Source organism: Paroedura picta, chromosome 4 (genome assembly GCF_049243985.1).
Source record: "Paroedura picta isolate Pp20150507F chromosome 4, Ppicta_v3.0, whole genome shotgun sequence".
Lineage (NCBI taxonomy): Eukaryota > Metazoa > Chordata > Lepidosauria > Squamata > Gekkonidae > Paroedura > Paroedura picta.
In genome coordinates this window covers 12,189,813-12,209,514 of record NC_135372.1, presented here as the reverse complement: position 1 = coordinate 12,209,514, position 19,702 = coordinate 12,189,813, and the positions used below count along the sequence as shown (strand labels likewise).

The 19,702-nt window shown below is 50.3% G+C and overlaps 1 protein-coding gene across 2 annotated transcripts in view; it reads right to left on the bottom strand.

Moving 5' to 3' along the window:
• Positions 1-381: 381 nt before the first annotated feature.
• SHC2 (SHC adaptor protein 2) overlaps positions 382-19,702 on the bottom strand; it is a 40,830-nt gene continuing 21,509 nt past the window's right edge. Inside the window, exons 6-13 of one of the 2 annotated variants that reach the window (XM_077331944.1) lie at positions 17,923-17,974; positions 16,002-16,128; positions 14,011-14,191; positions 11,564-11,630; positions 9,730-9,894; positions 7,434-7,741; positions 6,129-6,264; positions 382-1,801 (exon numbers count right to left, since the gene is read on the bottom strand). In XM_077331944.1, the coding sequence (XP_077188059.1) occupies positions 6,136-6,264; positions 7,434-7,741; positions 9,730-9,894; positions 11,564-11,630; positions 14,011-14,191; positions 16,002-16,128; positions 17,923-17,974 (1,029 nt within the window). In that variant the 3' untranslated portion in view covers positions 382-1,801; positions 6,129-6,135. The remainder of the gene's footprint in view (positions 1,802-6,128; positions 6,265-7,433; positions 7,742-9,729; positions 9,895-11,563; positions 11,631-14,010; positions 14,192-16,001; positions 16,129-17,922; positions 17,975-19,702) is intronic. The other variant, XM_077331945.1, reaches the window with a different exon arrangement.

Sequence of the window (19,702 nt, the reverse complement as noted above, 5' to 3'; positions counted from 1 at the left end):
ATGGAACTTTCCTATATGAGCTGTATAAAAAATTTCTTTGGTCTAGCATGCTTTGAGTAAGGTCTTGGCTTTCGCCAAAGAAGGCTAAGCTTTGCTCCTGTTTGCGCAAACATAAACTTACTTTCTTACTGAAGTCTGTTTGTTAAATTTATTTGGCCTAACAATTCTACGATTCTGTGATTCTAGCAAAACCCTCTTTCTTAGGTTTAGCTTCTTATCCTGTTTCATTGCCTTGTTGTTTAAAAACGATGTTTCTTGCAAGTGGTTTCGAAGGTGTGTAATAATCATAAATAGATTAGATGCTAAACAAAAAGACCTCAGGCATCGTCAAACATTTCCACATTTAATTAGAAACAGATTCAAAACTGTCGCTATTTTTGATTGATGAACGTTCCAGTGGATATTTGTTTTGTAATAACATATATGTGTGTGTGTGTGTTTTAAGAATTCCACACCCATTTCTTAGGGAGGCAAATGTGGCAAAAAAAAAAAAAGCAGTCAAAACTAAAACTTATGCAGCAACATCAGACGTCAGAGAGAAACAAGTGTCACATTCCTAGGACAGTACTTTTTTATCTAAGGGGCCTGGGATGCTGTCCTAATGCCACAGCGGCCCCTGGAGGTGTACATGGGAATTCCTCCCATCCTATTCTAACCTCAGTAGCCAATTCTAGTGAAAATGTATAGGAAAGGATTTTGCTGAAATATTTCATTGCTGCAGTCATATCTTCAAAAAGGAGGAACTTCAGAGGAACTTTGGTGCACCTAGATAAATCAGGCAAATGAGGCAACAGTTCCAGATAATCCCTCCAGCTTGTAAATCCGGAATTAGAAAGTCCAGACCTAGAAAGCTCAGGAAAGTGGAGATGATTCATCAAAGTAAGGCAGCTAAGGATATCTCCTGCCTGTGTCCCGAAATGCTGCTGTTCCTCTGGCTTTTGCTCATTCAATCTCTGCAGGTCCAACAAAGTCCGGAATGCTACAGGCTGCAATCGTCTCTTGGCTCCTTTCCGTCAGGGAAACCGAATTATGCCAAGAAAGCATTGCCCTTCTTCCGTAGCCGAAGCTAAGCAGGTGTCTGAAACAGGTTGGCTACAGACCTTCTTGGATGCGTTGCAAGTGAGAAGTGCAATCCAGTTTTCTTCTCCCTCCCCAACTGTTTCATTACTTGTCTTATTTCTAAAGACTACAAATAAAACCTGTATAATTTCCTAGGACACCAGGTACAGACGGCTGCTTATTATTCTGCAGGGCATTCCCTCCAAGGTAGGCTGTGCTCACCTTTCTGCCCCCATTTGATAATCCTGAGAGGGGGCAGGAGAAGGAAAAGGCAGCATCCAGAAGGCGATGCAGCAAAGACTGAGGAAGGAGAGCACTTTTCAGGGGGAGTGGGGAGGAGGGCTTTGTTTCTGGCAAGGGAAGGGGGGATTGAGGTCACGCACGGGGGAGGAGGTACTTCTGAGACATTTGCGGAAAGCTGGAGGTCATCAGAAAGAACAGAAGCATCTTCAGGAGAAGAAGAAGAGCCAGAGTGGTTTAGTGCACAGCCAGCCCGTGGGGTGTGGCGGATAGAGTAGCAGGCTAGGATCCAACGGGTCCTGAGTTAGAATCACAAACCATCTGGCCTACCTCGCCAGGCTCTCGTTGTGAGAGCGACACTCCAAATGCCGATGGATCCACGTGGGCTGCCGTCCTTGTTGGGCTGAAGGAGCAAAACGAAGTTTGAGTCCAGGGGCACCTCGAAGATCAACCAAGTTTCATTCTGGGTATAACCTTTGCTGTGCGTGCACACTTCTCCCTGCTGGGGGGGGGGGGGAAGCGGAAGATAAAAAAATAAGTGGGAATGCAAGAATTAAGGCACAGCATTGGATGTAGCCACTATTTGGTGGCCTGGCAGAGTGAGCGGCTTCAAGCACAGGAGGAAGATGGGTGGAAGGCAAGATGGAGGCTGCCAGCACCTTTCTGTGCATGAGGGGTCACTTCAGACATTGAATGAATTTTGCTTTCATACTCATATTTGGACCCACGCACCTTACCAGGCCCACAGAAAAAGGCGCTTTGCCCCAAAGGGCAGGCCCATATGGGAAGTGCCCTCATCCCAAGGGAAGAAGAAGCAGAAGAGCTGGGGGGGGGAGGGTGTCAAATCCTGCTTTTCACTACCTGAAGGAGTCTCCAAGCAGGTTACAATTGCCTTCCCTTCCTCTCCGCACAACAGGCACCCTGTGAGGGAGGTGGGGCTGAGAGAGCTCCCAGAGAACTGTGCTATATGTGGAAGAATCCAACCCACCTCTCCAGTGTGATGTATGTTTCTTTAAGAGGTTCATTCTCTTAGCACACCTGTGATGCATTTAAGCAACCTTGCTTTTCCGGCAAGTTGTTCTTCCTTTGGTATCGGCCTCTTTGTTGCTGCTCCAGCTTTCTTTTAATCGTCGTGCAAATAAACATCCAGATTAGAGACCCCTGCTCTGAACCACCGCAGCACGCTGGAAAAGGGGCATGTGGAATCCCCCAAGGCAGTCTACCTGTAGCAGATTCAAGGCAAGGGCGGGAGGACCCAGCAGCCCCAGGACTGCAGGGACCATCTGGTTCCACTGCGGAACTCTGGGTGAGGAAGGGGCACTGGAGGGAAGTGCGTCTGGGGTAGCTGTGAGTGTGCTGGGCTGGGAAGCCCTAGGTTCAAATCCCTTGCTCTCCTTTGAAGCTCCCTGGAGAGCCTTGGGCCAGTTAGCTTCAATGGAAGCAGGCAGGAGCTCTTGGGAAGACAGCCAGGACAAAATTGCCATTGGTCAGACGTGCTGGGCAGACCCCAGAGAAGCTCCCCTGTGTTCCTCCCTGGCCCCACAAGCCTCCCCTTTGAGTCAGGCTGTGTCCAAAGATCTGCACTTTGGCAGGAGAACCTTGGCTGGTCTTAGTGGGGATAAACATTTAAAAAACCAACGGTGGAACGCCTGGCCTATTGGGCGCCCAGGACAGGTAGGTGGGTGGGGCTTGGGGTTGCAGGGGACCAGAAGAGGGTGGGAGCTTGTGAAGTGGGGGTGGGGTACGAACCTGCCCACATTCCCAGGAAAGGCTCAGGCTGGGAATTGTTTGGGGATTTGTGGTTTTGCCCCTCCATCAAGCAGAAGGGGGAAAGAGCTGGTCCTTTGTACCCTGCTTTTTACTACCTGAAGGCATCTCAAAGTGGCTTACAACTGCCTGCTCTTCTCTTCCTCACAACAAATACCCTGTGAGGTATGGCTGAGAGAGCTTGGAGAGAACTGGGATTGGCCCAAGGTCACCCAAAGGGTGGCATGTGGAGGAGGAGTGGGGAATCAAACCCAGCTCTCCAATTTAGAGGCTGCTGTTCTTAACCATGACACTAATATCTTTCAAGTAGCCCTATGGAAAGGCGGTAGAAAAAGCTGAATGAATGAATGAATGAATGAATGAATGAATGAATGAATGAATGAATGAATGAATGAATGAATGAATGAATGAATGAATGAATGAATGAATGAATGAATGTGCCACAGTGGCCACACCTTGTGTATGCATCAGGAAGCCCTGTTGGGTCAGGCCAGTGTCCCATCCAGGCCAACACTCTGTGTCTTATAGTGGCCCAAACCCAGGGGCCAGCAGGAGGTCCACCAGTGAGGCCAGATGCATAACCAGGTCAGCTTCTGTGGCACGTTCTTTATTTTAATTGGTTTCCTCTGGGGTTTTCTTCCCCCAGCCACAGAGGACCCATCAGATTTGCTCGAGATGAAATGCTAATAACTGCTCCAGTCCGTGAAGGAGGCATCTCCTCCAGGGTCCTCCCTCCCAAGGCAGGTCGCAGGGGACAGCATCAGGAGGAGGAGGAGGACGCAGAGGAAGGAGAGCAGCCAAAGAGGAGTGAACAGCAAAAATAAGCAGGAAAACTGACGATGCTGAGGTGTGACAGGAGAGAAGGGAACAGGCACCTGTCCAGAAAATACAAACACTAAAAAGGATTGTTAAGTAGGTAGAACTGGAGAGTAGACCTCCACTGCCAGGGCCCCATCTACTGAAGGCAAGAAGCACTTGGGATTGGAGAAGCACCAAGTACTGTGGGGGGCCAGAACCACGATCCCCCAGGATCCCATCTCCAATGGTGTCCAGCCAGATGCCCCAAGAAGGGGAGTGAAATTCAGGCCCATTCCGCACAAGGTTCAATGTGGCAAATTGGTTTCAGAAAGAAAAAATGGAATTTTAAATAGTGGAATTCGGCGTAACGCATACCTGCCTTTGAAGTGGAATCCAGTTGCGTTTCAATCGTTTCCCACAGGTTTCCAGTCTTGGCAAAAATCGCTAGAAAGGAAGCGATTTTTTCCGTGCTTTGTCCCGCCCCTGGCCGTCAATCAAGCGAGCAGCCAATGGGTGGTTGTTACCATGCTCCAAAAAAGCCCTTTGCCTTTAAGGACAGGTTTTTTTTAAAAAAAGAAAAACACATGTTGCAACGAATATGCCTTGATTCCTTGCTTCCTCCTAACATAGAGACCCATCTAGCTGGCAGCTGGAGTGTGAGCTGCTGATTCCTTATTGCCACACTCCCCCAAGTGAAAAAAAATCCCACCCCCCGTGCACGGCCGCGATTTTCGCCCGAAAATAAAGAGAACTTGCAAACGGTGCTGTGTTATGCTTGGTGACTTGAGGCGAGCTTTAAAGCACCTCTGTGGAGGGACTGCAGCTGGAGAAGCCTCGCTGGGTGAATGAAGGCTCGCTGGTTCGTTGCTCTCCGCTCGCTCCGAGAAAAAAAAATGGTGATCGCTTCGCCGGAAGTTCAGAGGAGAGAGCCAGGGGGAGGGACTTTGCTGAAACCGCAACAATGTTAACACACAGGTCTTTTTTGCTAGTGTTGCAGATTGCTTGCAAGAGAGTCGCGCTTTTCAGAGGGTAAATCCACTTTTTGGGATTTCCCTAGAAGCGCTTCAACGAATCGCTTCTAGCGGGACTGTTTCAGGAGTGTGGCAGATAGTGTACGATGTCGTGCATAACTGCATATTAGTAGCAATTACAATTTGCCACACTCCTGCAACATTGAACTTGTGCGGAATGGACCTCAATTTGGGCCTGTCCTGCCTGGATAAATTTTAGACAATGCAATGACAACCACGCCTTTATTGGCATATCTGTAGAAGATACAGTATAAGGGAACGATATCCAAGGACAAAAGATCCTGCGGCAATAGAAACATAGTGAACAAGAGCTGAAATCATTCTTTAGAATGAGCTATGAGAGATTCATGTTCATGACACTTTGCAACTAAGACAGGGTTCTGGGAGGTCAGAAGGAACAGTGCCTTAAATTCATCAGATGGCTGCTCTCTTGCACAAAGCTGTGGGACTTCAGCTCAGATAGTGACATAAAACGGATTAAAAAAAAAAACACTCTGGAATTGATTCCACAAGGACAAAGCCTAGCCGAAAATGTGACTTTTCAAAATCTCCCATATAACATTGCAGGAGGCAGAGCATTAGCCTAGAGATTTTAAAGTCCATCTAGCACTATGATTTAGGAGCAGGAGTTGCTTGCAGGGAATGTCACAGAAGAGAGAACAAAGTCTGAGTCCAGGGGCAACTTTACGAACAACCAAATTTAATTCTGGGGTTATCAGCTTATATGCACACACAAGCTGATACCCCAAATGACTGGCAGTCTTCAAGCAGCAGGGGGACTGGGGGGGGTCCTCATATCATCTGTGTGGGGGAGGGGGATCTAGCTTCTTTCTGACATAGAATTCCACACTGTCTAGACCAGGGGTGGGCAAACTGTGGCCCTCCAGATGTCCATGGACTACAATTCCCATGAGCCCCAGCATTCGCTGGCAGGGGCTCATGGGAATTGTAGTCCATGGACATCTGGAGGGCCACAGTTTGCCCACCCCTGGTCTAGATTACAAAAGCAGTCCCTGAATGTGTTTGATTGCCTTTGCTCACCTTCATCTTATGGCATTTAACATGTAACATTTCTGGACATAGAAGTTCCATTTAGCTTTCATGGCTAGTTGCCATCAGCAGCCCCCTCCTCCTTGTGGCAGTGAGTTCCATAAGTACATGGCATCAATCAGAGCCTGGCACAGGTGCCCTCGTGCCCTCCTCCGAAGGGTGGGAAGAAGATCAGGAACCTACCGGATTGTCACTGCTTCCATTTCACCACCTGCCGTAGGTGCAGCTCACTTTCGGCTGCCACGATTGGCTGCTCATTTTGTAGGTGGTAGTTAATGAGGTGGCTGATACTTTCAAATAAGGCATCCTTGGTTCTCACCTGGGGGAGAAGAGGAAAGGGGCATAGGCAAGAGGTCCAGGATCTACTTGTGCCATATGGCTTTATCTTCTGTCTGAACAGAAGAAAAGGAAATTTCTTTAAGAAAGGGTGTGTCCACAGATGGGTCCTGGGTGTGCGGCTGAATGGGTGTGGTTAAAAGAAGAAGGGCTGGGCGACAAGCCCCATATGTGGCCACACCCTTTTTTTTGCGAACAAGGACTAGAAATCAATTTATATCAGGAATTATCTCTGAGAATACACAGCGTATTTCCCTTATCCCCAAAGAACCACAGCACTGAAACCATCGGCACGTACTTAGAGTGGAGGGAAAAGATTTCCGTTCATGGCAGATGGTAGGGCCCCTACCAAGGTCTTGCCCTGTCACCTCTCTTCTGGGAAATTAAGCTCTGCCCCCACCTCTTCCTCATCAACGTTCCCCAGAATATTGTTTGAGATCTCACAGTCACATTCACCACCTTATCACTAAAAGTCAAGCTTCCCCCAACTCTCAATTAAAAGCAGAGGGATGCCATGTGCAACACCAAAAAATAAAAAATGTACTGGCAAATCCCCAAAGGGGAAGAATGTCTGATTCCCAGGTTTCAGCTGATGTCTTCATTTTTAAGCTCAGTTCCGGACTGGAAGGAACAGTGACTCATGCAGAGAGGTAATGAGCAGCCTCCATTGGGAGCAGCTCATTCCGCTCCATGTCTGCAAAGAAGAAGAAGAAGAGTTGGTTCTTATATGCTGCTTTTCTCTACCCGAAGGAGGCTCAAAGCGGCTTACAGTTGCCTTCCTTTTCTTCTCCCCACAACAGACACCCTGTGAGGTGGGTGAGGCTGAGAGAGCCCTGATATCACTGCCCGGTCAGAACAGTTTTATCAGTGCCGTGACGAGCCCAAGGTCACCCAGCTGGTTGCATGTGGGGGAGCGCAGAATCGAACCCGGCATGCCAGATTAGAAGTCCGCACTCCTAACCACTACACCAAACTGGCTCTCAGGATATGGATATGCTTGGATATGCTTGGATCATAGGATCACTTTCAGGGCAGACCTGCAGCGGGAGGTCCTCTCAAAGGGATGAGTGGATCATTCCCATGACCTGACCGCCCGTGCCTTTGACGTCCCCAAAGTAAGGCCTCCATGAGCCCTCCACGTCAGCTGCTTACCACTCCTTCAGGATCCACCAGGAGCAAGTGCTTGGGTTGCCCAATGTGCATGCCCGTCAGGACGTACTGGCCCGGGTTGGTAATGCTGTCCCTCACAAGGAAATCCCCGTCCATCTGCAGAAACTTCTCTGCATCCCGACGGCTCATCTTGCCATGATACCAGGGCTCCTGCTTCAGCTGGTCTTCCGTGGGGGCAATTGGGGCCTTCCGGGTCGGGGGGCTGGGCCACTGGTCCTCAATCGGGGGGCTGCTGCCCGCCCCACAAGCTGACATGGACTCATGAAGCTTTAAGGCGTCTTCAAATGGCCCTGGCGAAGACAGAGACTGGTTATGCTGGGGTGTGACTGCAGCTTTCCAAAGGCAGCTTTTCTAAACCTGCCCTTTATGGTCAGAGCACATACAAAGGTCAACCTATGCTGCCTGGGGATAAGCTCAGCTTTAAGAAGAATGAAATGTCTAGTCTTTGTGGCTCTCGCTACAAGAGAGGTCTGGGACATTCAAGCTGGAAGAAGCTGGGATGGCAGCAGTTTCCTTCTGGCCATCAGTGGCCCTTTGTAAGATACGGGGCTGCATAGTGTAGTGGTTAGAGAAGGGGACTTGGGCTGATTCTGCACTTACTTTGTTTTTCCATTGTAGATCCTGCAGAAGTCAGATCAATATGAACTTGGGTCTTCTTATATTCCCCCCCCCCCATTGAAACAGAAAGTGTTCTGCACTCGATTGGGGAAGCTCAGAAGGGAGTAGCCAAGCACAGCAGGAGCCTCTTTCTTTCTTTACTTGAAGGTGGGGGGGGATTGGAGACAGCAGAGGAGGGGGAATAAATCCAAGAAGCAAATCTCTGCTGAGAGCTTCTGGAGCACAGTCACTTTAAGGGAAGCCTTGCAATGGGAACCAGGAAGACTTTGAACTGATATCCTGGCCAGTCAGGGAAGACTGCTTTGTTACAGCATTCAAGGAACAAGGCAGGAGGCAGAGTTGATTTGGAAAAGCAGAGAGGCGCACATTTACTGATGCCAATTTTTCAAATATTGAGGCTTATATCCACTTCTGGATATCGCTGGGGAAAGGTAGTGTCACCACAAATCAATCATGGATGCTGCAGAGGGAAAATTTAAAGCACCCATAGCCCCATGCAGACTACACCCAGGACTTGGGATCACCGGGTTCAAATCTTTCACTCAGCCATGGAAGCCTGTCAAGGGGGCTTGGGCCCATCACAATCTGGCCTACCTCACAAGGTGATTGTTGTTAAGATTATGTGGGGGGGGGGATGATGTGAATAGCCTTCTGAGTCCCAGATCAGAAAGAAAAGTGGAACATAAGCAAAAAAAAGTAAGCATAAATAAAAATAAGGCATGCTTCTCCTGAATACGGGGGACCTCTTCAGCCCAGTTTGGTGTAGTGGTTAGGAGTGCAAACGTCTAATCTGGCATGCCGGGTTCGATTCTGCACTCCCCCACATGCAACCAGCTGGGTGACCTTGCTAGTCCACACACTTCAGCCTTCTTCTGATATGTGCTGGAGGGACTAGGTGGGCTACCTGTAGGTTGTAGCTCCATGTACTGCCTGGCTGTGCCTTGTCTATCCCCTGACAGCTTGTCTCCAGTTCTAGACTCCCGGCACACACCCAAACACGCCTGAAGCCATCTTATACTGAATCAGACCATCAGTTTGCTGGCAGGGGCTCATGGGAATTGTAGTCCATGGACATCTGGAGGGCCGCAGTCTGCCATAGAATCTTAAGCAGATGTATCTCCCATCACTTTTTACCTGACCCTTTTAACTGGAGATGCTGAGGATTGAACCTGGGACCTTCTGCATGCCAAAGAAAAGCAGCCACTGAGCCCTACCTGCCAGTACCTGATGTCCCTTACAGCAGAGATGCACGGCTACAGACGCAGGATACTTGATACATCTGTTCAAATGTGCTCAATCACCAACAGGTTGTAGAACATAGTTTTTCAGGGTATAGAATTTAGGAAACCAACCCCCCCCCCCAGCCTTATCATCTTCATCCCCTAGATGCATGATAAAACTTCACACACACCCCAAAAAACCCTTAAAAATCTCTTCCACCCCCCCCCCCCAAATGATTGGTGTGTTTTCTTGCACCTTTCTTATGTAAGACACCCGGAGCATCACTTGGAGTGGGCAGATGATATTAATAAAATTATTATTCAACTTTGCAGGGTGGGAGTAGTGTTGTGTTTTGTGCTCCCAACACTCGTGTGCGTGTTTTTTAAACTTTGAAATTAGCAGCAGAGCCCTCCCTATCTCCGCCGGCCCCCTCTCTTACTCATATCAAACAGGTCTTTTGTGGGGCTCTCTTCAGGCCCCCGGGGCCCCCTGGCCTCTGGCTCGCCATTCCCCAGGTTCTGGGTGTTCACATACATGTGCTCTTCGTAGTCTCGGGAGCCCAGCGGCTTCCCATCTGCCTGCAGGTAGCCATCACAGCTCTGACCTGGAAGACACAACCACACCCAGGTTATGCAGCCCACTTCCCCCCAAAGGACACCTCTACAACACGTTCTTATTATTCAGCACACGGCCTGTGTGTCATGTAGCCAGGGGATCCAGGGGATGCTCAGAGGTGCTTTGCCATTGCCTGCCCCCACACTGTGACCCAATTGTTCCTTGGAAGTCACCCATCCAAACACTAGCTGGGTCGACCCTGCTTAGCTTCTGCGATCTGACAGGATCGGGCTGGCCTGGGCTATCCAAGGTCTGAGCTACAGCCCAGAGAGCATGGGAAGAACCCGGGGACACCATGACCTCCTAGAACAGTGGTTCTCAACCTTCTTAATGCTGCGACCCTTTAATACAGTTGACCCCCCAACCATAAAATGATGCAAGGGTTCTTTCACAGAAATTAAACTGAAATGGACCAATGGCATGAAGATCCCTTGTTTATGATCATATATAAATAGGGTTTTTAACCCGGGGTTTCTCCATTCAGCTTGGCCTCTTGTCCCACCAAGCTAATCTCACTCTTTTCCTCTGCTCCAGACAGACGGACGCTCTATCTTGATCTACCCCAAAGGGCTGTTGTGTGGATGAGCGGCTGGCAGCCACACAAGTAAGAATGGGGCATCATTCTCAGAGAGAGCTGTGGAAATCATTGACAGCTTCATTTTGCTGGAGACGTTTACTAGGATGATCCTGAACTTAAACATCCTCCACATTGAAAAGGAAACACCCTAAAAATAACCGTAGAACACCATGGGGCCCTGGAAGACAGGGCCCATAGCACAAACCTGACACCAAGGGCTGAAGTGAGGTAGGGCTGCCGTTCTCCAGGTGGCATCTGGAGATGTTGTAACAGCATCTGCTGTTACAACTGGTTTCTAGACAACCCAGATCAGGTCCCCTGGACAAAGGGGCCACTTTGGAGGATGGAATTTAGGGCCTGCTGAGGTTCTGACCCCTCCCAGAAGCTCACCCTCTGAGAACACCAGCATGGTGTTGTGGTCAGTCTGAAGAAGCAGATTTGATTTTCCCCACCCCTCCTCCATATGCAGCCAGCTGGGTGACCTCGGGCCAGCTACAGTTCTCTCAGAGCTCTCTCAGCCCCATCTATCTCACAGAGTGTCTGTTGTGGGGAGAGGAAGGGAAAGGAGTTTCGTAAGCCACTTTGGGACTCCTTCAGGAAGTATAAAGCGGGGTATTAAAAACCAGCTCTTCTTCTCTTCAGGGTGTACTCCCAAATCGCCAGGTTTCCCCCAGCCCAGAGATGGGAACAAACGCAGACTTCTAAAAATAATGGACTGCTGGAACCCCAACATGCAACAGCTCTTCTATGGATGCAGAGCTCCCCAAGAAAAAGAAATTTGTCCCAGATTGCACAAAGACCTTCAGCAGGAGAGCCCAGTCTGGAAGGGGGGACAGCAGGGTTGAGCCCTATGAAGCAGAAGGATGAGCAAATGCCCCCCCACCCCCAAATTTCCTGGGGGAAGCACCAAGTGCGTACATTAACTCCCAATCCTGACAAAAGCCCTGAAAGGGAGTCCATTGTGGTTTATCTCCACAGGTGAAGGAAGTAAAAGACTATAAGCTGGGGAAGCTCAGCTGTCACCAGGCCCCCTATGTGCGTCTCCCCCCCCCCTTCCCCACATAATAAGCATTATGGCTACCATGTGGATCGGTGTCCCAGTGCAAATTGGAGTGGCTGCTATGGTCTCTCCTGGCAGGACTTCCAACCTGTGGAACAGAAGACACAGGAGACAGAAATCACCACCTCTTCTTAAACCAGGTGCACACAGCCTAAGAGAGCTGAGACCCCCATGAAGGCCCACTTCTGTATGGAGGCTACAGAAGGAGGAAGCCCAGTGGTTGGCATCTTCATGCCCACGCAAAGTGCGTCACACTTTTTGGGGGCCATTCTGCACTCGTTCAAAATTGCACAATGGTTGCAAATTGAAATCGCTACTGTTTTGTTGTTATGCACAACGTCGTTGACAATCTGCAACACTCCTGAAACTGATCTGCAAAAAGCGCTTTGTTGTAGCACTTTCAGGGAAATCCCAAAAAGTGGATTCACCCTCCAGAAAGCGCTACACTCTTGCAACCAATCTGCAACACTAGTGGGAAAGTTCTGTGTGTTACCATTGTTGCAGTTTCTGCAAAGTCCCTTCCCCTAGCTCTCTACTCTGATCTTCCAGTGAATCCATTTTTTTTCTCAGAGAGAGCGGAGATCAACGCACCGGCGAGCCTTCGTTTACCCAGCGAGGCTTCCCTGGCTGCAGTCCCTCCCCAGAGCTGTTTTAAGTCACCCAGCACCAAGCAACACACAGCCCCATTTGTTGGTTTATTTTCCCTTTATTTTTCACTCTATTTTTGGCTGAAAATCACGCCCGTGCGGGGGGGGGGGTATTTTTTTTTCACTCGGGGGGAGCGTGGCAATGATGAAATGGCAGCTCAAACACCACCTGTTAGCTAGATGGGCCTCTCCGTTGCAACGAATCAACGCAGATTCGTTGCAACGTGTTTTTTTTAAAACCTTCCTTAAAGGGAAAGGGGCTTTTGGGGAGCATGATAACGGCCACCCATTGGGTGCTTCACGGCCAGGGGCGGGACAAAGCTCGGCGATATCGCTTCCTGGCTAGCGATTTTTGCCGAGACCGGAAACCTGTGGGAAACGATAGAAACGCAACTGGATTCCACTACAAAGGCAGGTATGCATAACGATTAATTCCACTATTTAAAATGGCGTTTTTTCGTTCTGCAACCAATTTGCTACATAGATCCTGGTGCGGAATGGCCCTGGGATTTCTCTGAAAGCGCTACAATGAAGCGCTTTTTGTGGATCGGTTTCAGGAGTGTTGCAGATTGTCAACGATATTGTGCATAACAGCAAAACAGTAGCGATTTCAATTTGCAACCATTGTGCTATTTTGAACGAGTGTGGAATGGCCCCCAGAGATCCCTCCACAGCTGGTTTGCCAGGCAGGCGCTTCTTACATGAAGTTGGTTTCTTCATTTATGAGCTGCCGTTCTTCCCAGCGGGGACCCAAAGTGTAGTTCTTGCGTGGTTCTTTCCTCTGTTTTATCCTGCGAGGGAGGCTAGGCTGAGAGTGCACAGTCATGTACTCTCCCCCCTGCAAGAGCTTCCATGGAAGAGTGGAGGTCCAAATGTGGGTCAGATACTGTGACCCTCCGGGGCACCCAGTTCGTAGGCCCAGGTGCCGCCTGCAGGGCTGCTCAGAGGAGGGAAGGGGAAGCTGGACTGGCCTGAACTTGGACAAAGGATGGGAGGGAAAGGAGGCAGGCAGGCTCCTCCAAGTGCCTGGATCAAAACAGCTGGAAGCAATTTTGAAATCTGCTATCCAGTTAATCGGGGGACGGGTAGGTGATTTTTCTATTTCTCCAGGGATTTATTTGGGGGGGTGGGGTGGAAAATGCCACCAAGTTGTAGCCGACTTACAGGGACCTCACAGGGCTTTCAAGGCCAACAATGAGTCAAGGTGGCTGGCCTCTGCAGAGCCACCCTGCCATTCCTGGGGATGGGGTAGGGGGCTGCTATGCAAGCGCAGACCAGGGCCAACCCTGGGTTGATGAGATCAGGCTAGCCTGGGCCACCCAGGTCAAGAGAAAAGATTTCAGAGATGGTTTACCATGGCCTGCTTCTGCAAAGTACCCACGCTGAACGCCCTTGGGGGTCTCCAGCTTGCAGTCGTGAAGAGTGGCTGCTTCTAATCTGGCATTCCCCACTCCTCCATGTGCAGCCTGCTGGGTGACCTTGGGCCAGTCACAGTCTTGTTAGTGCTGCTGTTCTCCCAGAGCAGTCCCATCCGAGCTCTCTCAGCCCCACCAGCCTCACAGGGTGTCTGTTGCGGGGGGAGGGAGGGAAGGCAATTGCAAGCCACTTTGAGGCTCCTTTGGGCAGTAGAAAGCACAGGACAGGAAACCCACTCTTCCTCTTCTTCTATCCAAGTACTAACCCGGTCCTGTTTCGTTTTTGAGCTCTGACAAGATCAGGATGGCCTGAGCCATCCAGATCAGGGTGCTTTGGGGTTACCAAACCTTTTTTTTTTAAGCAAGAAATGCCTTAGATGTTGCAGCCCGACACCTTTGTTTTCACCTGGCCAACGTGGCTGCTGCACAGAAGCTGCGTGGGCGCCTGGCAGGCAGATGTGCCGTGCCAGAGGCGGGAGTCCACCAAGCCCCCGAGAGGCGGCTCCTTTCCGGGGATGCTGTTATAGTAGTCATGCTCAGAGGTCTCATCATCCTCGCCCCACGCGGCCTCTTCAGTTCCCAGGGCTCTGGCCAGAAAGGGAAAGGGAGAGAATATAGCTGGAGATTTTGGCAGGGAGTATGCACCACAGAGTCATTGCCTGCAAACTCCCCCCCCTTCCCCCTCCTCACACACACAACGATTCTCTACAGATTTCTTGCTGCAGAATTTCTTTCGCCAGCTGCCATCGCCTCTCCCAGGGGAATCGAGGCTTGCTGGGGGTGAGCCCAGGAAAACAGCAACGAATGTGGGGGGGACTTGCCCAAAAACAGAGATTCCCATTCAGATGGCATTCAGGTGAGCCTTAGCATCTAAGGACTGTGCAAGGCAAAGAGGGCAGAGGAGGGGTCAGAGTCAAGCAGAAGAAAATCTGGGAAATCTGCGACTGGCAGGTGACAGAGTGGGGGCAAGCCCCCCTAAATAGCACTGCACAGTCAGATGTTCCTGAGCGAAAATTATACTCCAAGTTTGCTTCCTTGGTCATGTAAGAGATATCCAAAACGATGCAAAATATTCCTGAAATTTTGGGAGCAATGAAAACTGATCTCTTAGGATTTTAGGCGGTTTCCTGCTCTCCAGAGGCAGTGGCAGGGAGGGAGGGAGGGGCCAAGCCTCAAGAGACGGTGGTCAGCCGTAGTGAGTCTTTTTAAAGGAGCTTCTGTGGCAAATGTGCTGCTACCACCTGGGGCACTTCCCTTCCTCTCTGGCGGGAGGATTTTTCCACGTTTATAAACAACTAGGAGCCAAGCATTCAGGAATAGAATGGGCGCTAGATTGGGGGGGGCGTGGAGTGAAAGAACTCTGTGGATGGCCTCTCCCTCCCCCTCAGGACCTGGAAAGGCTGAAGGCAGCTGTTAGGGAGCTCACCTGAGGGGCAGCTCTCATGCAGCTGGGATTTGCAGGCTCTGAGCCTTGTTGGAGGGGAGTGGAAGGAGGAAGGGGTGGTCAGGGGTGGGGGACGAGGGCAGTTGGCTGGCCGCTAGGGAGACAGGCAAGCCGGTCGGAGGAACAGATGTTTTTCAGGGCCTGATTGTCAGGAGCCCAATAACTGTTGCCCAAACAGATTACAAAAGCCTAATCAAGCTCCCTTCCCCTGACATTTCAGCATCATGAGGATCGCACCTTTTAAAAAAAGAAACCCAATTAAAGCAATGTGTTTGAAGTCCGTGCCTCTGCCAAAAGATGCCGCCCCAGCTTGCAAGCCCAGGTCGAGCCACAAAGCTGATGTGGGGGAGGCCGGAGTCAGCCAGAGATGGGTAACGGCTGCTGTCTCTGGCAGGATCCCACTTAGCGGCACACTAGCTGCCTTACTGAAGAGCCACCCACCCAGTCCTTGTTCAGCCCTCTAAGTATTCCAGGAGCCTAGAAAGCACTTAGGCCAGGGGTCCCCAACGTGGCTCCATGGGACTTGCCAACACATTTCCTGGTGCCTGTCAAAATGATTTTAGAAAGTGGGGCTCCAGTTCTTCACTACTTCTGATTGGCACCGCAAGTTAAAATAACTTGGGGGGGGACAGCTCCTGCCAGAGTGTGGGTTTTATTCTCCCTCTTGCGCAGTATAATTACCCCTCTTGTCCTCTGCACTTCAGCTGTCTTTGGCAGCAGGCTCAATCTCCCAGGTCAGCTCTCTTGTGGCTGAACCCAGCACTCTGTGTCAGAATTCCAAGCCAGAAAAGGTTAGAGGTCCCTGGCTTCGGCTGAGGAAATAAGGGGGCAAAGCCACGCCTTTTGCACACCTGACTGGATTCCAGGGGATGGTGGGGGGGATATGAAGACACCTGAGGGAGAGCAAAGACTCCGCTGTTCAGGAAAGGTCCTCTCCAGCCGCTGCTACCCACCTGTCCTGGGTGGCCATGCTCTTGGGGGGGCTATGGAGATACTGCTTGAAGCGGAGCTCAAAGGCCTGTCCCACCGTGTTGATGACGCTTTGTGCCAGCCCATCACAGCACTCCAAGATGTGGCACGCTTCCGATGAAGGAGAGAGGGAGGGGGAGAGAGAGGTTATAAGGAAAGAAGGAGATTGGAAGTGGAGGCAGGGGTGACCCAAGTCAATCAACATGTCCCCATCCAGCTGGGTTCATGGAAGCAGGCTTCTGCAGATGTGGGTCCTCTGCCAGATTGGGAATGGTGCACCAAAATTCGTACCCAAGACTCATTGAGGTGCATCCCTCCTCAAAATAAGAAGGTCCCAGATGGATCACATCCAATATTGCATAGAGGCCAGGAGGCTCCCATGTAGCTCTGCCCCCAAAACCTCTGTGTTCAAAGGCAGTCATCTTCTGAATCCCCTGGATTAGATGGACCTTCACTGGTCCGATCCAGCAGGGCTCTTCAGATGTTCTTCTTATTGTAAACTGCCACGAGCCAGCTTGCTGGGAGCAGCGGTATACAAATCAAATCAAATCAATCAAGGCCTCAGCCTCTTGCCCTGTTGCTAGCCCCCCAGAGGAACTGGTTGGTCTGTATGTGTGACAGGATGCTGGACTAGATGGACCCCTGGTCTGACCTAGCAGAGCTCTTCTGAGGTTCTTATGAAGGCCTCGGCTTCTCTGCCATGTGGCTGGCCCTTCAGAGGAACTGGTTGGCTACTATGTGAGGCAGGATGCTGGACTAGATAGACCAATATTCTGATCCAGCAGAACTCCTCTTTTGTTCTTATGAAGGCCTCGGCTTCCCTGCCCCGTTGTTGGCCCTCCAAAAGAACTGTTTATCTACTGTGTGAGGCAGGATGCTGGACTGGATGGAACCTCACTGGTCTGATCTTCTGATGTGCTTCTGCCCAAAGTTGGAGAAGCAGATATGGTGCACAGCATTTTTATGTATGTACTCAACATATTTTACATCCCGCTCTTCTCAAAAGTAGGAGGATTCAAATAAACTCACAAAAATGTTTAAAACAAAAACAAAAACAGACAAAACCACCAAGGTAAGAGAAGCCAGGCAGAAAAGAGAACTAAAATTCTGTTAGAAACTTTACAAAGCCCTGCTAAGCTATTCAGCCTTGGAAAATGGAATAGGGCTGGTGGTTCCCTGGCATTTTTACAGCTATCTCTGGTCAACAAGGATCAGCTCTGGTCAGCAATGGCTGCTGTCCAGGGTGGTCTATGGCCTCATGCCCAACTGAGGGTCTCCCTTCACCAAGCTCTTCCTGCTCCAGCAGGACTAGCTCCAAACAGCCAGTAAATTTGATCACTGGGAGTTGGCAGCCCTAAGAAGAAAAGGCCAGATATCAATGTTTTAAACTAACTAAATAAAATATAGCATAGCACTGTTGCTATTATATCTGCAAAATGAAATCAGCACAAAGCCTGGCTGTTAAAAGACCTAGAGTCCAGCAGTACTTTCAAGACTCACAACATTTGGGGTAGAGAAGGAGCTTCCGTGAGTTAGTAATCATCTTGAGATACAGCTAGGCTGTGAGTCCATATGTCTTATGTAGCTGAATCTGATGAAGCCAAGCAGTGTTATTAGTCCTGGACTGTGGCTCTTTCCTCCTGTTCCGGACAGACTGGGGCAGCTTCCCACCCTGGTCTAGCTGAAGAAGTGAGCAGGGTCTTCCAGGAGCTCCTTCCCTGCCCCAAATGTTGTGAGTCTTCAAGGTCCTGCCGGATTCTGGCTCTTTCCTGCTGCTCCAGACAGACTAACACGGCCCCCCATCATGCTGAAAAACCTGTTCTCCATGGCTAGTTCTTCACGCACCCACAGTCTTCTTTAAAGCAGTGAGGTGGGCACAAGAGCGTGTGGAGGGGTGGCGCTCACCTCTTTGATTGATGGGGTCCTTTGCAACGTATGCTACGTAGTCAGTTGTATCCTGGATAAGGAAGAAAGGAGAGGGTTGCTGTTGAAACATGCCAGCGCAAATGAGCCGGACCCTGACTGCTTAGGAGAATTTGCTCTTTAGCCTGAGACTGCTGAGACTGTTTGCTTAAAGGCTGTTGCAAGATGGGCAGCGTATGGGGTAGTCAAACTGCGGCCCTCCAGATGTCCATGGACTACTGCCAGGCTCATGGGAATTGTAGTCCATGAACATCTGGAGGGCCACAGTTTGACTACCCCTAGACAGAGACAGAGACAGAGACAGAGACAGAGACAGAGACAGAGACAGAGACAGAGACAGAGACAGAGACAGAGACAGAGACAGAGACAGAGACAGAGACAGAGACAGAGACAGAGACAGAGACAGAGAGGAGTCAAAGTGTCTTGGAGTAAAAATTTGGAAAGAGGCTTACGAGAAGCAGCTGGTGTGCCTCGTGGGCCACTTCTGCATTACCCTCTGCAAAGATCTCCTAGCCATATAGGAGAAGAGAGGACTGCATTTTGGCAGGTCGTGTGCTTGTCTTGCAGGGGCTGAGAAATCCGGTACCTGCTGAAAAGGCTTCTTCTCTACTAATTGCCTCTTCTGCAGAAGCTGCTGTGCTGAACCGCGGCTGCCAAGCAGCAAAGAATGTTGCGTTCACCCTTAAAGGCCAAGGGATTTGGAGCCTTTAAGAAACCCTGCCAGCAGGTGGACAAAGTGTTATTCCCCCAAGAGCACAAAGAGAAGGGGCAGGACTGTTAGGAAGCCAAGCCAGGGAAAGAAGCAGAGCATGGATGCCGACCGGAACCAGGCAAAACACTAAACGATGCCAACCAGAACCAGGCAAAACACTAAAGCAGACGCTGTCCAACTCGCAAAAGGCATGGGACCCTGTAAGAGGGTGGGGTGGGCAATGGACAGACGGACAATTATTTTGAGTCATGAAACAGCCAGCCCTTCCCCTGTTAGGCTCCGGTTTCTCCTACAGAGAATCTTGGGCAGGTGCCAATTCGTAACCTTCTGAAACCCCCCTTCCCTCTTCTGCTCAGCTGTTCAGTGTCCTCCCCTCCCGGTTGCCGAAGTGCCCATTTCCCTGTTTCAGACACACTTTCCCTGGAGGGATGGAAAGTGCATTCCGGGAAACCGTCCAGCAAAAGCTCTTCCTCTGGCTGCTTGACACTGCACGGCTGCTTCAGAGCAGCGATATGGAGGGGTCTGCCAAAGCCCAACTCTGGCAGCCTCCAGAAGGCCCTGCAAAGTTTGCCCAAGCCAATTCTGCAGCTACTCTGTACGTGTGTGTGTGTGGTCCTCAAGTCACAGTGGCTTCTGACAACCCCTCAAAAGATTTCCAAGGCAAGAGATGTTTCAGTGGTGGTCAGTCCTGGCCTTTGCGTAGGGCTGATCCTGCGTTGAGCAGGGGGTTGGACTAGATGGCCTGTATGGCCCCTTCCACCTCTAGGATTCTATGATTCTATTCTATGATAGGCAGATTCCATGGCAGTCTCCCATCAAAGAACCAGCCCTGATCAGCTTCCCATGTCTGGAAAGACCTGGGCCTTGCAGGTCCACTGCCTGGCCCAGATGCATATCTCATGTTTTCTGCTCTGCTCTGCTCTTTTGGCATGAAGAGGCAAGATGGTCACTAACCTCCAGGCAGGTCCAGAGTTCTCCCAGAATTACAACTGATCCTCAGACCACAAGGATCAGTTCCTCTGGAGCAGGGATGGCCCAACTGTGTCTCCC